This window comes from Acanthochromis polyacanthus, chromosome 18 (assembly GCF_021347895.1).
Source record: "Acanthochromis polyacanthus isolate Apoly-LR-REF ecotype Palm Island chromosome 18, KAUST_Apoly_ChrSc, whole genome shotgun sequence".
NCBI classification, from domain to species: domain Eukaryota; kingdom Metazoa; phylum Chordata; class Actinopteri; family Pomacentridae; genus Acanthochromis; species Acanthochromis polyacanthus.
Genome location: NC_067130.1, coordinates 23,548,311 through 23,568,017, shown reverse-complemented (window position 1 = coordinate 23,568,017; position 19,707 = coordinate 23,548,311). Strand labels below are relative to the sequence as shown.

Here is a 19,707-nt window from a genome sequence, read left to right as displayed (position 1 = left end):
TATGTGTTCCTGCCTTGCCATAGCAGCAAAGGAGCACAGTTGTAGTAAATTTTGACCACAAGTTCAGTTAAATTCAATTTTATTTATATAATGCCAGTTACAGGACAAATTGTCTCAAGATGCTTTACATAACCCATCCATTCATTCTCTATACACCCCTTTATCCCCACTAGGGTCGCGGGGGTTGCTGGAGCCTATCCCAGCTGACTCGGGTGAAGGCAGGGGACACCCTGGACAGGTCGCCAGTCTGTCGCAGGACTTTTACAGAACCCATATGCCCTTTGTTGATATCTAGTCTCAACAAAGCTGTCATTCTCCACAGCCGCTCTTACTTCTGCTAAAATTGTTTAAATGTTTTGTTAGACCGGTGTCCAATGGGAAGCCTGGAATGACAGCGTCGAGCACAACAGTATGAACCTGTCATGATGTCTGAAATATCTGTAACTATTATTTTGGTCCAAACTGAATTGCAGATGTTGCTGTTGTTTTGATCATGTTGATAAATGTCTGAATTATAAATTGTGACTTAGTGTAACTGTAACTCCTCAAAATGACTTTGTTGATATCTGTAATTTTATTTCCAGGTAGTCATTAAATGTTCAAACAGCTTGCTATGGACTGTAGCTTTTTGAATATCCTTATTGTGAAGGATAATGGTGGCAGAATTGTGATAAGGTAATGCTTCCCCACAGCAGGAAGCCTTGTGAGGGCAGAGGGTTAGTCATTGAAGCAGGAACTTGAAGTGAAATCTGCAGGAATGACTTAATATACAGACAGGAATTTCAGCGTACAAACATCTACGGGACTAACCACCGAGCCACTGTGCTGCCCCAGTCTGAGTGCATTTAAGGAAATTATCTCCGAATCCAAATCTACCGAAGACACTAAACCTGAATGGTTACTTTTGATGTAATCTCTTCAAGTCTCAGTGTTGTTTGAATCACAGTACATCTTTGGAGATGTTTTTTGCTGCTATTTTTTTTTTACATTTTTCTGTGTTTGGTTGACTTTGTGGCATCTGACTTACTAAAAAATGTGCCTTCTGCTGTCAAGGTTGGAAACTATCTACGGATGTTCAGAGGTTCTCTCTATAAGAGATACCCATCGTTATGGAGGAGGCTGGCCTCTGTGGAGGAAAGGAAGAAAATTGTAGCTTCATCACATGGTGAGTAGCTAGTTTTACACATTTAGCCAATACCCAGAGTCTGTAGGGCTTTATAGCCAGTTGTAAGGCCCCTTTTCAATGCAGGAACTTCCTAGGGTGATGTAGGTGCCATATGCGTAAATGTTGTTTATATTTGTATTGGCATCAGCTGTTTGACACCTTTTACTCACGTCACGGGGGGTGTGGTCGAAGGTGCAGTGATTTGATTGAATGAATGGCATTATATTCACCTGTTCACTGCGGCGATTGCATGGTGAGTCGGGAGGACATATTTTTTGTTGACTGCTTTATCTAGCTACACATTGAACATTGAACATTTTGCCTTGCCCTGTTTTGCTGGTTTGTTTGTGTTTTTAAATAAGTTTGATAATTGGAAACATGGAAATGGCAGTGTTGTTTGTGCAGCGAGTCAGCACTGGAGTGCTCCTTAAGGTGCGTGTCCACTAATGCGATTTTCCCACACAGCAACGCACTGCATCTGAAAATCACATGGCTGGCAGGCGGTCACTAGTGGACCACAACATTGTCACATGACTGAGCCTCTCAGTGGCTCGCGTTCAGTTTGGAGTCACTAAACTTTGTCAACAAAAAAAAACTACACCCAAACGGCATATGTTGACACAAAGATCGCGCCACACAGTGCATAGCGGCAGTGATGGAGATTGATTGCAGCACGGACGTCAAACCAGTAGGCCTGTATCACTCACATTCATTTGCGCTGTGTATGTTGGATTGAACACAGCTTGGAGGAAGAGTGATAGCGTGTCTATTGGGGAGCGCCGTCTGTGAAAGTCTGCTGTGACATGCTGTCCTGTTCGTTGAGACTGAATATCTGTGTGTTTATCAGCTGCTTGTGGATGTGATAGACAATCTGTGTGGGGAAAAAAATGAAATTATGCTGGGTGTATTGTTAATTCACTGAGTTGATGAACTTTAAGGACAATATGAGTGAAACAAACAAACGTGGAAAACACCATTGTTTTCCATGTTTGCACGTGTGAAGCAATGGATGTTAAGCAAAATGTCAGACTTTTATGGAGCTAGAACAGTCTCATAATTCACAAATGCACATAGAAGAATTCACAAATGTAAACTGGTATTCACAAATGTAAACTGCAATCCACAAATAAAGAAAGTTCACAAATATAAACTGGTATTCACAAATGTAAACTGCAATCCACAAATAAATTAAGAAAGTTCACAAATGTATTTCTGCATTCACAAACTGCTTTTGTGTGTGAATCCTTTTTTGAGACTCCTCTGCCGTCGTCTCGATCCACAAATGCATTTTTTTCAACACAGAAGTTTCTGTAGCCAATCAGATGTCTCCTTCCTTTCAGCCAATCACAAAAACTCACCCCACGCGGGGGTGGGTGTACTGTTCAGCCAGTCATATGAACGCGTCCGCACAGCGTTATACTTGACCGGCTCATTGGCTTGAAGAGCGAAGCTGCCTATCGGAGTGACCATGGCGTCTGATGGGGACAATGTTTTAAGCATAGATATGAAGAGTAGATGCGCCAGCGCGCTGTAGCAGCCGGCTAATCGACGTGCCTACGTGTCGGCCATCTTGACGGGGGCAAAGTTCCCATTCAAAGCAATGCATGCCAGGGTTTCCTCCAGGATTTTTTTAAACTGTGGGGGAGGTCTGCCCGAGTGGAAGACGGGGGGGGTGACGACGACGACGACAAATTTTGAAATGTGAAATTATGACTATTTCAAACTGAATGTTTTTTTAAATACATTATTTATTATCAGGTTTCCAGTACATTAATTGAAAATAATAACTGAAAAGACTATCTTGCAGTAACAACAAACACAATGACAAATTACAGCAGCATCTAGAAGAGGCGTCAATCTGCCAGTGCCACAGAGCTTGTGCCTTTGCTTTATCCTAGTGCTGTGTGGCAACAACAGTAAACAAAGAGGCAAAAAGTAAAAGGCTGTAGCAAAACTATATACAACTGTGCCCTTCTGTCTCCTCATTATCATTTCTATTGACTTGAGGGAATTACATCACGACAAAAGTCTGAAGAACATTGAGCTTGTAAGGTGACCTGAGTCTCTTTCTCTGGAACCTTTCTCTTCTTGAGAAAATAGTTTAATATACTCATCTGAAAATGTGACCAGAAAAGAGTCATGGCAGAAAATTACCTGGGCATGACCTAAGCTAACGTTATGTCGTGCTGTTCAAAACGTCTATCTGAAACGTAACGGGTTTCCTCTATCAACAGAAAATTTAATTATACAGTTAAAAAATAATCTACAACAAAATATTATCTCTCTACTGTATAACCAAAGACTCGACATGCTTTATTAGGCCTAGATTAATCTCTCTTTAACAAGTGTCAATGGTACAAAAATAAAATAAAAATAAGAATCTCTCTGAAATAATGATAATGCGTATCCTGTATTAAACAATGAATAACACATTTATCACGACTCAGGATTTTTTCTGTAGCCTAATCCATCTATATTTCGTTTTCACAGGTTTGAAAAAAACTATCAAATACAACCTAGTTTAGGTACCTTTCTTTCACCCTTTTCTCTCCCTCCACGTCGGACTGTTGTCTCTACTCTCTTCGCATTTCGCACGCAGCAGTTAGACAGGCAGGCACTGTTGCCAACTCCTCAGTAAGGAAAGTTGCTATTGGCTGTCCTAAAAGTTGCTAAATGATGTCATCGCCTACTTTGCATATTTCCCAGTTTGCATGTAATTGTAATCAACGTTGTAGGAGATGAATAATGTTGTGGAAGAGACCAAAAAGTGAGTATAAAACACCCAAAATATGTTTTTTCACTACAGGCTGAATGCTGTGGTTTATTTTAGCATGACAGTGAAGAAACATTTTCGTTTATATGGCTCCGTAAGTCTGGATGGGATCTGTAGTGACTTTGCGCATGCGCGATTAATCTGCCATCTGGCCGCGGAGTGATGTGGGTCTCCCCCTCCCCTCACTGGGTCTGCTGTGGGGTTACTGGACTGACAGCCTGTCCTCTGGGAAGGGGAGAAGCTCACAGCAGCACCTGCTGCTTGTTGAAAACAGTAACTGCAGAATGAGCTGAGTTTTCCTATCAGAGTCTCCAAAACGGCAGAAAAAGTTGCTAGATTTGTCGCTAGTCGCTTTTGACAAAAAAAAGTCGCTAGGAGCTTTGAGAAGTCGCTAGATTTAGCGAGAAAGTCGCTAACTTGGCAACACTGCAGGCAGGTACCAGGCAGTGACTCAGGTGTTGGTTTTTCAAAATAAGGGTAGGGTATTTGCAGCGTAGCCTCACATTTCACGAAAAACACCACGTTTTGTGCCGAAATCACATTTAATACAATAATCGTCATTAATATAAACATAAAACAACATAAAAACAAGGTTTAAAAAAAACATTATTCTGAAGGTGTGGCGGCTTTTATTTTGCCATGGCGGTGCGCCACAATCAATTACATGTAGAGGAAACCCTGCATGTACATTGAAAATATATCATAATTTGCTCCTTTCTCAACCGATTTTTGTGTGGTTTACTTTGTCAACATCAAAACATGTACTATTAATAGAAAATATGTGATCTAAAAAAAACACTGAAAAATGCTTCCTACAAATGTAACCTGCAATTTTAGTTATCATATTCTTTAGGTCCAGAGGCCAGGGACTCTTTTCAGTTCAGCTATTGCATATATAAATGTAAATGCCTGGATACATAGAAAGTGTTTTGAGATCAAAATATTTAATTGTAAATGTAATCTATTTATTTATTTCTGTAAGATTAATTTATTATTTATATATATCTATATATATATATCTATCTAGGCTATTATATACATATAACAATGAGCTAGACTAGAACAGGATAGTTTATTAACTTTTACAATAATCTGCTTAAGTATTAATATTAATTAATTAATTATTATTTAATTATTTCTCTCTCTCTCTCTCTCTAGGCTGTTATATACATCTAAGAAGGAGATAAACTAGAACAAGATAGAGGCAGACTGGAACAGAATACAGTTTATTTACATATGCAATACACAGGTACATTGTTGTGTGTTTCCCTGAGTAAGTAACACTTCACACCCCAACCTGTCAAACTCATCAAGTTTAAAATGTTTGCTGCAGAGCACCGACTCATCACTTGCAGCAAACCCCACCCTCCTCAGAGCTGCTTCCCACTTCCTCCTCAGCCGAAAGTCTTTGGGAAACCTACATGGAGTAAGAACAATAGACAAAAAAGTGAATAAGACTGTACACAACAACATATCTAAAAATAAATCATGCTACTAAATTAAGGACAAAGAACAGCAGTAGCCAATATACTGGAGACCAAAGTTATTTAATTTGCTCAGTATAACATTGTTTAGTAACATTTCAATTATGTGAAAGCAGTCCTAAAGAATTGCCTGAAATCCCAATCATAAAATGGGTTTGGAGGAATAACATAGATGGTAATCTATATGTATAGGAGTTAGGCTTTTTAACTACTATTGGTAGTATTGGTGGTATTAATAGTAATGCGACTACTAGTAGTAGTAGTGGTAATACACCAACTACTGCTGCTGATACTGTCTCAGCTACTACAACTTGTAATACTATTACAAATGCAGACACTACTTCTACTACTCTAACGGCTATTATTATTACTATTACTATTACTGCTGCGTGTACTTTTAGTATTACTACTACTGCTTGTACAACTATACTACAGCTACTAATAATCGTCTGGTGTTTGGTTGTCCAGCTGTTAGCTTGCGTAGTGTTTTGCTAGCGGCTAACTGGTTAGCTCTCATAGACTCTGAACAAGATTTTACAATGAAAAAAGAACAAAAAAAATTCTTACCTATGGAAAGTTATTCCAAGTTTCCTTGTCTCCAACGTTCGCTTTAGTCTGCAATTAAATGCAGCGCAATGAGCCGACATTGTTCCTTTTTTTGCTTTCGCCTGGTACACACTCTTCATATCTATGACTCCGATGGGCAGGCGGACGCGTTCATATGATTGGCTGAACAGTACACCCACCCCCACGTGGGGTGAATTTTTGTGATTGGCTGAAAGGAAGGAGACATCTGATTGGCTACAGAAACTTCCGTGTTGAAAAAAATGCATTTGTGGATCGAGACGACGGCAGAGGAGTCTCAAAAAAGATTCACACACAAAAGCAGTTTGTGAATACAGAAATACATTTGTGAACTTTCTTAATTTATTTGTGGATTGCAGTTTACTTTTGTGAATACCAGTTTACATTTGTGAATTTTCTTAATTTATTTGTGGATTGCAGTTTACATTTGTGAATTCTTCTGTGTGCATTTGTGAATTATGAGACTGTTCTAGCTCCATAGACTTTCTGCAAAAGCCTTGGCAATTAAAGTTGAAATCCTGCAAAAGGAACGTAAAATACATGTGAATAAAATAAAAGGTTTAATACCTGCAATGAAAGAGCTTATGAAATGAGATGAAAATGCTCAAGAGTTTAAATCCCAGTTGCAGAATCTCACTCAGCTTCTCAACATTGCTGTTAATCTACATCAAACATTAATTCCACTGTTTCCTGAGGATTAAAAGGCTACACAGAGTGATTGGTTCTCAAGCATTGAAAATTACAGCTTTACATTCAAGAATGATGTGATTCAATGGTTGGATGAAAAAGAACGTATTCCCAGTCCTGTTGAAAATGTTTTGGTTGCAGCAACAAAGGATGTTTATCACTTTCAAATGGATGATGCCTCACAGGCAGTAGCATAGGACACAGGCCCCATCACACTTCATGGAGGTGCACCGGATGATGTGAACCCAAGTGATAGCATATCAAATGTGCAAAGCAGACGATCTGCACAAAGTGCTGCAAGTGGAAAAAGCTCTGGAAGTGGTAAAAGGTCTTCTCTGTCAGGCATCTCCTCTGCTCGCATTAAGGCTGAAGCTGATTTAGCTTCAGCCTTACTGCACTGATGGCAGGAAAAAAACATCTACAGCAGAGGCATGCACTGGAGGAGGAAGAGCAGAAAATACAGAAATGTAAGGGAAGGCTCAAACTGGATGAAGAAATTGCTGCACACTTGGCTAAAATGAATGTGCTAAGGGCTGCTAGCACTTCTGGCTCCACTGTAAAACAACTGTAACAGGTCGGTCCAATGCAATGAATTCTTACCATAAGAATGAACAAGGAAAAACAAAGTTCGATGTAGACGCCTCTCCTTTCATTCCACAGACGCTGGAAACATTGAAACAGGTGACAAGGGCCTCAAGCAGATAAACTCGCCCATGCTGCTCACTTTCAGCCTCATGCTTTAAAGCGCCAACTACTTGAGCCTAATCCTCAGTCCAGTGCTCATGATGATCGTAGGCGACATGGAACCAGTTTCAACACTGAAGGTTCAGTAGGCAATGGGGGCCAAAACAATGTTTTTCACGTTATGAAAAAGCAGAATAAAATAGCAACATTGCTCATACAACAGCAACAACGTTCATCCTTGTCCAATAGAGATATTCAGGTCTTTAATTGTGATCCATTGCAGTTTCATACATTTATGAGAGCTTTTGAAAATGGTGTTGAAAACAAGTCCGACAGTTACAGTGATAGTCTGTACTTCCTTGAACAATTCACTAGAGGTCGCCCAAGGGATCTTGTAAGAAGCTGCCAACGTATGGACCCAGCCAGCGGCTATGCTCAGGCTAAAATCTTACTACAGGAACATTTTGGAGATGAACAAAGGATTGTGGCTGCGTATATGGATAAGGCATTGTCATGGGCTCCGATTAAATTGAAGGATGTTAAAGCACTCCAAGACTACAGCTTATTTCTTAGAGGCTGTTCAACTGTAATGAATGAAATGCAGTACATGTATGAAATTGATTTTCCTGCGAATATGCTGACAGTAGTAAAGAAGCTAAGGGATCGATAGAGGACCGCTGCTTGTGAAATGCAAGAGAGATGTAACCAAAGGGCTGCATTCAATGAGATTGTTCATTTCATTGAAAGGCAAGTAAGGATTCTAACAGACTCAGTATTCAGGAACAGTCAAGATGCATCCCCAGTTTTAAAAGGAGACATGAATCGAACCAGCTTGAAGCCTAGATCTAAGCCAAAAGGAAGTAGTTTTGCCACAACTGTGACTACTGCAGAGAACAAGTGCTGCAGTGAAGGGAATGAGATCAGATATGATTTCATCAGTCAAGAAAGTGTGTTTTTGTGAGAGTGGACACACATTGGAATTTTGCCCTCGAAAGGAAAAGAGGGCTCATGTCGAGAAGATCACCTTTTTAAGGGGAAGGGGAGTGTGCTTTAGCTGTTTGTATATAGGACACATCAGCATCTGCATCTGTCATGCAAAGTGTGCAGTTTAGAACGCCCCACAATACTTCACATTCTCTCTATAGAAAAAAGATCAAGTGACAGAGGGAGAACCAGGCACAGCAGTGGTCCATGCTCTGGTATCCAACTGGTTTACTGGTGCTGGTGGCCACGACTGCAAACTTCCTATAGTTCCAGTATGGATTAAATCCAAGAAAAGTAACCACGCAGTTGTTACTTATGCATTCTTGGATCAGGCTAGCCTATTTTCTGCACAGTTAACCTCATGAACAAGCTCAACTTCTCAGGGAAAAGGACACAAATTCTTTTACGGACAATGGATCAAGAGAAGGTTGTTAATAGCTATGTGATTGCAGGACTGGAGGTGGCTGGCTTAGATGATGAGACATACTGTGATCTGCCCAGTACCTACACCCAGGAGTGTATGCCAGTGCATAAAGGAAACATTCCATGTCAAAAGGATCTTCAGAGGTGGACTCACTTGGGAGATGTTCACTGACCTGAGATTAACGCCGAAGTTGAACTGTTAATTGGAATGAATGCACCAAAGGCACTGGAACCACTGCAAGTCATCTGTAGTGTGGGCGATGGACCCTATGTCATTAGGACTGTTCTGGGTTGGAGTGTTAATGGACCACTGGGAGGAGACAGTGGTGATGGAATGGAAGTTGCGACTGTTAACAGAATCTCAGTCCTGAATTTGGAGGAGCTTTGACAGCAGCAGTACAGAGCAGGTTTCCCAGAATGTGGCTATGATGAACAACCTGGTCAGTCTAGAGATGATTAAAGGTTCATGAAGCTGGTCCAGGATTCAGCTAAACTTATAGATGGCCATTACCAGGTTGCACTACCTCTGAGGAAAAATTGTGTGAACATGCCGAACAACAGGAACGTTGCAGAGCAATGCGCTCTGAACCTGAAGAGGAGGTTCAAAAGGGACTTATCATTTCAACAGCAGTACATAGATTTCATGAATGACGTGGTCGCCAAAGGATACGCACAGCAAGTACCTACAGCTGAGCTGGCACATAGTGATGGGAGATTGTGGTATATCCCACACCATGGTGTTTATCACCCTTTAAAAGGGAAAATTCGACTTCCACTTTAAGCAGCCATGAGGTAGGCAGCACACGAGCAGAGGTCCCCAATCTTTAAGACAAATGCCAGATTTTTGAAAGATTAACTGTCAACAAACGAAGTCTATAAGTGGCGTTTACAACATGCCTAGACCAAAACAAAAAAGCGTTTCACAGATGAAGGATAGGGCTCAAACAGCCGAGAAAGAATCGAGCGAAGACGACACAGCTAGCCATCTTGACAGAGAGGAGCTACAAGTGGACGTTGACATGGCTATCATGCAGGTGATATTGCAAGAGCTCAGAGAGTTTCGGCGTGAAAATGGAGATACTCTTTGTGAGATAAGAGAGGATATTAAGGCAACTAACAGCCGAGTAGATGAAGTCGAAACGCGACTTACCGAGTCAGAGGAGAGAGTGCAGGGGCTGGAGGAGGCTACGAGGGAGCTACTAAAGCTACAGGCTAAGTTGGAAGAGCAAGACGGGAGAATATAAGAATACACGGCATAGAGGAAGGATCGGAGAGCAACTCCACATTCGATGATATCATTTGTGGAAAATCTACTGAGGGATAAACTGGAGCGGTCTCCCACCAACGACCTCAAGATCGAACGTGCGCATTGGGACCGAAACCTCCAGCTGACTCCCCCCCGAGATCCATAGTAGTTAAGTTCTCTGGCAGCAAAACTAAAGAAGAAATCCTGAAACTTGTGTGGCAAAAAAAGGGGTTTCTTTATCAGGAGAGAGAGGTTTTTGTGGACCACGACTATGCGCCTGAGACCCTCAGAAAGCGCCGAGAATACACAGAGGCAAAGAAAGTGCTGCGGGAGAATAAAATAAGGTTCCAGACTCCTTTTCCAGCCAGGATGAGGGTGTTTTATGAGGGAGAAACATGCCTGTACAACTCTGCAGAAGAGGCAACGACGGACATGGTGAAGAGACACTTATCTGTGACGATTTATAAACCACCGACGAGTTGGATTGACAGAGTGGGAAACCTGATGTGGCGCAAAATCTGATCACCGAGAGGAGCAGCGCAGCAGCCAGAGGCTCCGCAGGATGGTTTCAAAAAGAGACTGGATGCTTTCAGGCGTTCTGACCAGTGAACTGATCTTGTTTCAACGCAAATACACACGTGGACAAAATTGTTGGTACCCCTCAGTTAAAGAAGGAAAAACCCACAATTCTCACTGAAATCACTTGAAACTCACAAAAGTAACAATAAATAAAAATTTATTGAAAATTAAATAATCAAAAACAGCCATTACTTTTGAATTGTTGATTAACATAATTATTTAAAAAAACAAACTAATGAAACAGGCCTGGACAAAAATGATGGTACCTCTATAAAAGATTGAAAACTATTTGACCAGAGTGACATGATTAACTCAGGTGTGTCATTTAATTGACATCACAGGTGTTTCCAAACTCATAATCAGTCAGTCTGCCTATTTAAAGGGAGACAAGTAGTCACCCTGCTGTTTGGTGAAAAGGTGTGTACCACACTGAACATGGACAACAGAAAGCGAAGGAGAGAATTGTCCCAGGACATCCGAAAAAAAATTATAGACAAACATCTTAAAGGTAAAGGCTATAAGACCATCTCTAAACAGCTTGAAGTTCCTGTGACAACAGTGGCTCATATTATTCAGAAGTTCAAGACCCACGGGACAGTAGCCAACCTCCCTGGACGTGGCCGCAAGAGGAAAATTGATGACAAGTTGAAGAGACGGATCGTTCGAATTGTATCCAAAGAGCCCAGAGCAACCTCCAAAGAAATTAAAGGTGAACTCCAAGGCCAAGGTACATCAGTGTCAGATCGCACCATTCGTCGTTGTTTGAGCCAAAGTGGACTTCATGGGAGACGACCGAGGAGGACACCACTGCTGAAAAAAAACTCATAAAAAAGCGAGACTGGAATTTGCAAAAATGCATGTTGACAAGCCACAAAGCTTCTGGGAGAATGTCCTTTGGACAGATGAGACCAAACTGGAGCTTTTTGGTAAGGCACATCAACTCTATGTTCATAGACTCAAAAACCAAGCATACGAAGAAAAGAACACTGTCCCTACGGTGAAACATGGAGGAGGCTCAGTAATGTTTTGGGGCTGCTTTGCTGCATCTGGCACAGGGTGTCTTGAAAGTGTGCAAGGTGCGATGAAATCTGAAGACTATCAAGGCATTCTGGAGAGAAATGTGCTGCCTAGTGTCAGAAAGCTTGGTCTCAGTCACAGGTCATGGGTCTTCCAACAGGACAACGATCCAAAACACACAGCCAAAAACACCCAAGAATGGCTGAGAGAAAAGCGTTGGACTATTCTAAAGTGGCCTTCTATGAGCCCAGATCTGAATCCCATTGAACATATGTGGAAGGAGCTGAAACATGCCATTTGGAGAAGACACCCATCAAACCTGAGACAACTGGAGCTGTTTGCTCATGAGGAGTGGGCCAAAATACCTGTTGACAGCTGCAGAACGCTCATTGACAAATACAGAAATCGTTTCATTGCAGTGATTGCCTCAAAAGGTTGTGCAACAAAATATTAAGTTATGGGTACCATCATTTTTGTCCAGCCCTATTTCATTAGTTTGTTTTTTTAAATAATTTTGTTAATCAACAATTCAAAAGTGATGGCTGATTTTGATTATTTAATTTTCAATAAATTTTATTTATTGTTACTTTTGTGAGTTTCAAGTGATTTCAGTGAGAATTGTGGGTTTTTCCTTCTTTAACTGAGGGGTACCAACAATTTTGTCCACGTGTGTACCTCACGGTAAGGAGGCCTAGAAGTAGTAGGGAATGTGAAACGAACTATACTTAAAACACTGCCATGGGAAATGACTGGTTTAGGTTATTGACATTTCTTATATAATGCAAGACTGGGGAAGAACTGAACAGGCCAAAAACATGGAGGGCCCTCCACAGCCCTCCGAAAATGGAAGTTCAACCTGTGATATTGGGAAGATGTATGAAGTTCATGTTTTTCTGGGACTGTTCTATTAATGTTATTTTCTGTGTTCGTGTTTTTATAAAGTTCGAGTGGAGGGGGGCTAGAAACACTAAAAGTGACACTTGATTAAAAATGGAAAGCCAAAAAGTTACACTTAGGTTGGCCTCCTATAATGTGAAGGGTGTACTTAATCCAATAAAAAGAAGTAAAATTTTGAGCAAAATGAGAAAAGACAGGGTAGACATAATATTTCTGCAAGAGACCCATTTAACAGAGTCTGAGAATGTGAAACTCAAAAGGCAGGGCTTTAATCAGGTTTATTCATCCTCTTATAAGACAGGACATAGAAGGGGGGTGGCAACCCTTATATCGAAAAGAGTAGTTTTTGAAAAGATAACAGAAATAGCAGACAAGGAAGGTAGGTTTAATATGCTTGTAGGAAAACTAGAAGGATTAGAAATTACTCTCTTAAATGTATATGCACCCCCGGGTTCGGCATGGGGGTTCTACAGAGAGATATTTGACCTAATGATTACAAAAGCCCAGGGAATGGTGTTTTGTGGTGGTGACTTCAACCTGAGATTGAATCCAGAGTGGGATGCATCAAGATTAACTCAGACCCAGAATAATACAGTAAGCAATAAGGTGCGAAAGATAATGAGAGAGATGGGCATTTGTGACGTATGGAGAGAGTTCAATCCCACAACTAGAGACTATACCTTTTATTCCCCACCACATAAAACTTACTCAAGAATTATTTTTTTATGTACTTTAAAGATGTCGGTTTTGTAAGTTCTTGTAAAATTGGGATAATGGATTTATTTCATTTCATTTATTTATTTAGTTGACAGGGACAGTGTACATTAATGAACATTTCTGTCAATGCACCAGAATTGGCCAAAAGGCTATTTTTCATCCGTAGTCCCTGGACAGATGTAAAATAGTCATCCTAAATCAGATCATAGCCCAGTGTATTTAGATTTAAATCTAAAAAGCAGCAACGTGCATATATTATGTATGCACGATGCAGCGCCGATGTCCGTCCATGTTCTGCGCTCCCATCGGATGGTGATTGCTGTTGCATTGCGCACTCACTTCCACTTTTGATGACGTATCGTGCTCAGACGATTCATCGACACGTCGTTAGTTACAGCCCTACTCACAAGCTCACTGATTGGTGTCTTGGAAGAAACCGGTGGTGATCATGGCAGACGTAGTCTGTGTTTCATCAAGTAAGGGTACCAAGGGAAGATGTTGACCTTTTGAGGTTTCTTTGGTGGCCCAATGGTGATTTCACCCAAGACTTGGTGGACTTCAGAATGTTGGTACATCTTTTTGGTGCGACATCTTCACCAAGTTGTGCTAACTTTGCACTAAGGAAAAGAAGAACAGTTCTATTGAGAGACCATTGAGAAGTTTCTGCACTGCTTCTATGTGGACGACTGTCTGGTATCGACAGCCAATGAGGAAGAGCCGGTGGTGTTGTACCATGACCTGGTCTCCATATGTGCCAAGGGAGGCTTGAAGCTAACAAAATGGATGAGCAATAGGCGTGCAGTGATGGTAGAAATTCCAGAAGCCCAAAGGGCAAAGGACATAAAGGATCTGGATATGGATCTGGATCACGACCTGTTACCGGTAGAAAGAGTGCTTGGGGTGCAGTGGTGCATTCAGTCAGATGCTTTCAAGTTTAAGATCATGGTGCAGGACAGGCCTTTGACGGAAAGAGGGATCCTTTCTGTTATCAGTTTAATATATGATCCCCTAGGAATCCTGAGTCCTGTTGTCCTCTCTGATAAGATCATCTTGCAGGAGCTGTGCAGGCAGCAACTTGGCTAGGATGACCCTATACCACCATCAGCTGCACAGGAATGGACAAACTGGTTAAAGGAGCTCCATCAGCTGGAGCATTTCCAGGTCGTTCGGTGTCTGAAGTCCCCAAACTTCGGAGAAGTCACTGTGGCGCAGCTACACCACTTTCCAGACGCAAGTGAAGATGGCTACAGTGCAGTGACCTACCTACTTCTGCAGAATGTACATTCGCAGGTGCATAGCAGCTTTGTCATGGGAAAGTCCAGGGCGTCTCCTTTGAAGTCGGTCTTGATACCTGGATACATGGAGCTTACAGCTGCTACCATGGCAAGTCGCTTGGATACCTTTTGGAAAAGGGAGTTGCACATGCCATTAATAGAGTTGATATTTTGGACAGACAGTACCTCTGTACTAAAGTACATTAGGAACAAGACTTCAAGGTCATCTGCAAACCACGAGTAAAGTTACACAGAATGGACCTCTCTTTGTTGCCAACAGGGTCTCAGCAATACTCAAAGTATCACGGCCATCTCAATGGAGGTATGTAAACACCCCACGCACAAAATCTTGATGGAGGGTCTGCACACTGTCCTCTGTGAGGTGGAAGCTGTGAGCTGGAAGCTGAATGGTCGTCCAATCACCAAGGCCTCAATTGACCCTAATGATTTGGAAGCTTTGACACCGAAACATCTCTTGCTGTTGAAAACCTCCCTTACCACCAGGGGAATTTCAAAGGAGTGACATCTGTGCTCATTGACGCTGGAAGCAAGTCCAGTGTATGTCCAGTCTGTTCTGGAAACAATGTTCCAAGGAATATTTACCACAGTTGCAGGAACGCCAGAAGTGGACTGGTTTTAAGCACAACTTTGTGGTAGGGGACATCGTGCTTATTGTAGATGAGACAGCCCCCCAGAAGTCATGGGTCATGGGAAAGGTCACCCAGACCTTCCCAGACAGAAGAGGATTCATGCGGCGGCGGCTGATCAAGACCAAGACCAGCTCCTTGGAAAGGCCCATAACCAAAGTCTATCTTCTGCAGGAAGCAGGAGCCTGACCCCTCAGCTCTGAGGTGACAGTTTTGCTGAGACAGTTAGACTGACTCTGCTGACTGACAGTGGGGCATGGATGGTTTAAGATTACTCCATGAAGTTGTGTTTGAACTTTTGGAATCGACTTGACCTGCATTCCAGGGAGAAGAGCATGCTGATGAACTATACTGATGGACTATGAAAAGGACAATTGTGGATTTTATGATTTCATGTTTCTTGTGTATTGTCATGACGTAATTATTAGTGATAGTAATTAGGGGCTGGGTTGTAGGTGCCATATGCGTAGATGTAGTTTATATTTGTATTGGCATCAGCTGTTTGACATCTTTCACTCACGTCACGGTGGGTGTGGTCAAAGGTGCAGTGATTTGATTGAATGAATGGCATTATATTCACCTGTTCACTGCGGCCATTGCATGGAGAGGGGGTGAGTAGGGAGGACATGTTTTTTCGTTGACCGCTGAATCTAGCTACAAATTGAACAGTGAACATCTTGCCTTGCCCTGTTTTGCTGTTTTGTTTGTGTTTTTAAATAAGTATGATAATCGGAAACATGGAAATGGCTGTGTTTGTGCAGCGAGTCAGCAGTGCAATGTCCTCACTTAGCCTCTCAGTGACTCGTGTTTAGTTTTGAGTCACTAAAGGTGAACTGACCTTTTTCCACCTTCAAGAAATGTCCCTGTAGAACCTCTTTCAGAGCTGTTTTTGTGGAAGAAAAAAGTACGTACTAGTAGTCCTATGATACAGGGGTGGTTTCCCTGAACGGTTTTACACTCGTGCGCGTGGACCGGAGCACGATGGGAAGCGGTAAAAAGTCTGGGGGAGGACTGGCTGTGTACGTGAATGAGCGGTGGTGTAACCCAGCAAACGTACACGTGAAGGAACAGCTGTGCACGCGGGACTTGGAGATGCTTACGGTGGCACTGCGGCCGTATTATCTACCGAGGGAGTTCTCGCACGTGATTGTGTTTTGCGTGTACATCCCACCATCAGCTCATGCAGTGACAACGTGTGAAAGACTCCACAGCGCCGTGAGCGAAGCCCAGAGCCGCCATCCCCGGGCGCTAGTGCTGATCAGCGGAGACTTCAACCACGCCTCCCTCTCTGCCTTTCTCCCAACTTTCACACAGTATGTCACGTGTCACACGCGGGGCGACAAGACACTGGACTTACTGTATGTGAATATGAAAGGTGCCTACACCACTGCCCCCCTCCCCCCACTGGGCCGCTCGGACCACAACCTGGTTCATCTGCTCCCCCACTACACACCCAAGGTGAGAAGAGGACCTGTGCAGAAGAGAACTGTGAAGGCATGGACAGATGAGGCCAGTGAGAGACTCAGAGACTGTTTCCAGACCACTGACTGGAGCGTGCTCTACAGTCCTCATGGAGACGACATCGATGGCCTCACACACTGCATCACAGATTACATCAACTTCTGCGTGGACAGCACTGTGCCAACTCGGACGATACGGTGCTTCTCCAACAACCACCCCTGGGTCACCCCTGAGCTCAAAGCCCTCCTGAACCAGAAGAAACGGGCTTTCATCTCAGGGGACAGAGAGGAGCAGAAGAGAGTGCAGCATGAGCTACAGTGGCGGATCAGACGGGCCAAGAAGGACAATGGGAAGAAGCTGGAGGAGAAGCTGGTTCAGAACAATGCGCGGGACGTGTGGAGAGGACTTAAGAACATTTCTGGACATGGACAGAGTGCCAGAGGGACAGCTGATGGAGACCAGCGCAGGGCAGACGAGCTGAACTGTTACTTCAACAGATTTGACTCTCCCCCCACCCCCTCTGCCCCCCTTCCTGCTCCCCCCTCTTCACACATCCCCAGCCCAGCGGACTCTCCCCTTCCTGTGACACCTTCACCGGCCCCCAATTCACCCTCACGGACTATTCCCACCCCCTGCAGCCCACCTCACTCCCCCCCTCACTCCCCCCTCTCCTTCACACCGGATCAGGTGAGGAGAGAGCTGAGGCGACTGAAGCAGAGGAAATCTGCAGGACCAGACGGCATCAGTCCCAGGCTTCTGAGGACCTGCGCGGACCAGCTCTGTGAGGTCCTCTGCCACCTCTACAACCTGAGGCTCAGCCTGGAGCGGGTCCCCGTCCTGTGGAAAACCTCCTGTGTGGTCCCAGTCCCTAAAACAGCTCACGCCAAGGAACTGGCCCACTACAGACCTGTCGCCCTCACCTCCAACCTCATGAAGACCATGGAGAGGCACCTCCTCCACTACCTCCGCTCAGTGGTGAGCTCCGACCTGGACCCGCTGCAGTTTGCCTACAGGCCCAACATGGGGGTAGAAGACGCTGTCATCTACCTGCTGCAGCGAGTGCTCACTCACCTGGAGAGCACCGGCAGCGCTGTGAGAGTCATGTTCTTTGACTTCTCCAGCGCCTTCAACACCATCAGGCCGGCGCTGCTGCGGGGGAAGCTGGAGGACGCAGGAGTTGATGGACATCTCGCTGCCTGGACCACTGACTACCTCACTGACCGTCCACAGTACGTGTGGCTGCATGGCTGTGAGTCAGAGGTGGTAGTCTGCAGCACGGGGGCGCCCCAGGGCACCGTCCTCTCACCCTTCCTCTTCACCATCTACACCTCGGACTTCACCTACAACACGGACAGCTGCCATCTCCAGAAGTTCTCAGATGACTCCGCCATTGTGGGCCGTGTGTCCGAGGGGAACGAGCTGGAGTATCGGTCGGTCATCATGGACTTTGTGGACTGGTGTGAGCGCAACCACCTGTGCCTCAACACCAGTAAGACGAAGGAGATGGTGGTCGACTTCAGGAGAAGGACACTCCCACATCCACCAGTGAACTTCCAGGGGTAGGACATTGAAACAGTGGACAGTTTCAAGTACCTGGGTGTTCACCTCAACAATAAACTGGACTGGTCCCACAACACTGATGCTCTGTATAAGAAGGGCCAGAGTCGCCTCCACCTTCTGAGGAAGCTGAGGTCCTTCGGAGTGTGCAGACCTCTACTGAGGACTTTCTACGACACTGTGGTAGCCTCTGCTTTCCTCTACGCTGTCGTCTGCTGGGCCCCGGGCAGCACAGAGCGGGACATGAAGAGACTGAACAAGCTGACCAAGAGGGCCAGCTCTGTCCTGGGCTGCCCACTGGACTCTATGATGGATGTGGGTGAGAGGAGGATGTTGACCAAGCTCTCATCCATCGTGGACAACAGCTCCCACCCACTGCACCGGACTGTAGTGGAGCTGAGCAGCTCCTTTAGCACGAGACTCAGATACCCTCAGTGCAAGAAGGAGCGCTACTGCAGGTCCTTCATCCCCACTGCCATCAGACTGTATAACACTACTGTGTAGTTGTTATTATGTGCAATATTTATTATCTTGTACTTGCACTTTCGTGACTTTTTGCGCTCCTCTGTTTTTTGTTCCTAAGAGCCCTGTAACAGTAAATTTCTCCTTTGTGAGATCAATAAAGTCTTATCTTCCTGCAGTCAGAAAATACTCTAAGGTTTCAGCTGCATTAAAAAAAGATTTGAAAGTCCCATCAGTGGAAAATGACTGTATGCTGGAGTACCGTTGATCCCTGGCACTTTTGGTAAAAAAGTACCCAGTAATTAACATAGAGACATACAGAAATACATTCAAACTGCATAGCTCCAAATGGTATGCAGTTTGAAGCGGTAGAAGAATCAAAATCCGAATCAGAATGATTTATTGCCAAATCAGTTAAACCATACAAAGAATATGACTTGGTGTTTTGCTGTAAAGTACCTTCCTTTACACGCTTTTGGAAAAATAGCCAAGTAAAGTCCTACTTTTTTCTTTACTCTAGTAAAAGTATAGAAGTATTATATGGAAACAGTAGGATCAAAGGGAAATGCTGCAAACGAAGAATGCCCCTTACATATTTTATTAAGACATTGTTCTTCTCTTGTCGTACAAGGTCAGCTTTTTTGATTTGCAAGGCCTTTATTCTATGATGATGTACATTTCATGTAAATGGATCAAATGTTTTTGTGTAGAATCCAAAAACATTGTGAGCAGTTGTTTTAGTGTAATGAAATAAAAAGTACAATATTTTTCTCAGAAATAAAATTGAAGTATTAAGTGGCACAAACTGTACGTACCTCAGAATTATTCTGGAGTACAGCACTTGAGTACATGCTTATGATCTTTCACCACTGCCATATATGTTGCCATGATATCTAGCACTCTAAATCTGAGCAAAGTTCGACATGTCTTTCTTCCCGCCCATTGCCCATGTGTAGCTACCAGCGTTACTTTGCTGAAGGCTTCAGAATGTGAAGAAATCTTTGAAGGTAATGATGAGAAATACAAGGCGGTGTCCATCAGCACAGAGCCTCCAGCCTACCTCAG

General features: G+C 43.5%; 1 protein-coding gene across 1 annotated transcript in view; it reads left to right on the top strand.

Annotated features, from left to right (window-relative positions):
• Window positions 1–19,707, top strand: part of LOC110970438 (SWI/SNF-related matrix-associated actin-dependent regulator of chromatin subfamily B member 1-like) — a 37,229-nt gene that overhangs the window by 2,321 nt on the left and 15,201 nt on the right. Inside the window, exons 2-3 of the mRNA XM_022220724.2 lie at window positions 1,054–1,165; window positions 19,599–19,707. Coding sequence (XP_022076416.1) covers window positions 1,054–1,165; window positions 19,599–19,707 — 221 coding nt within the window. The remainder of the gene's footprint in view (window positions 1–1,053; window positions 1,166–19,598) is intronic.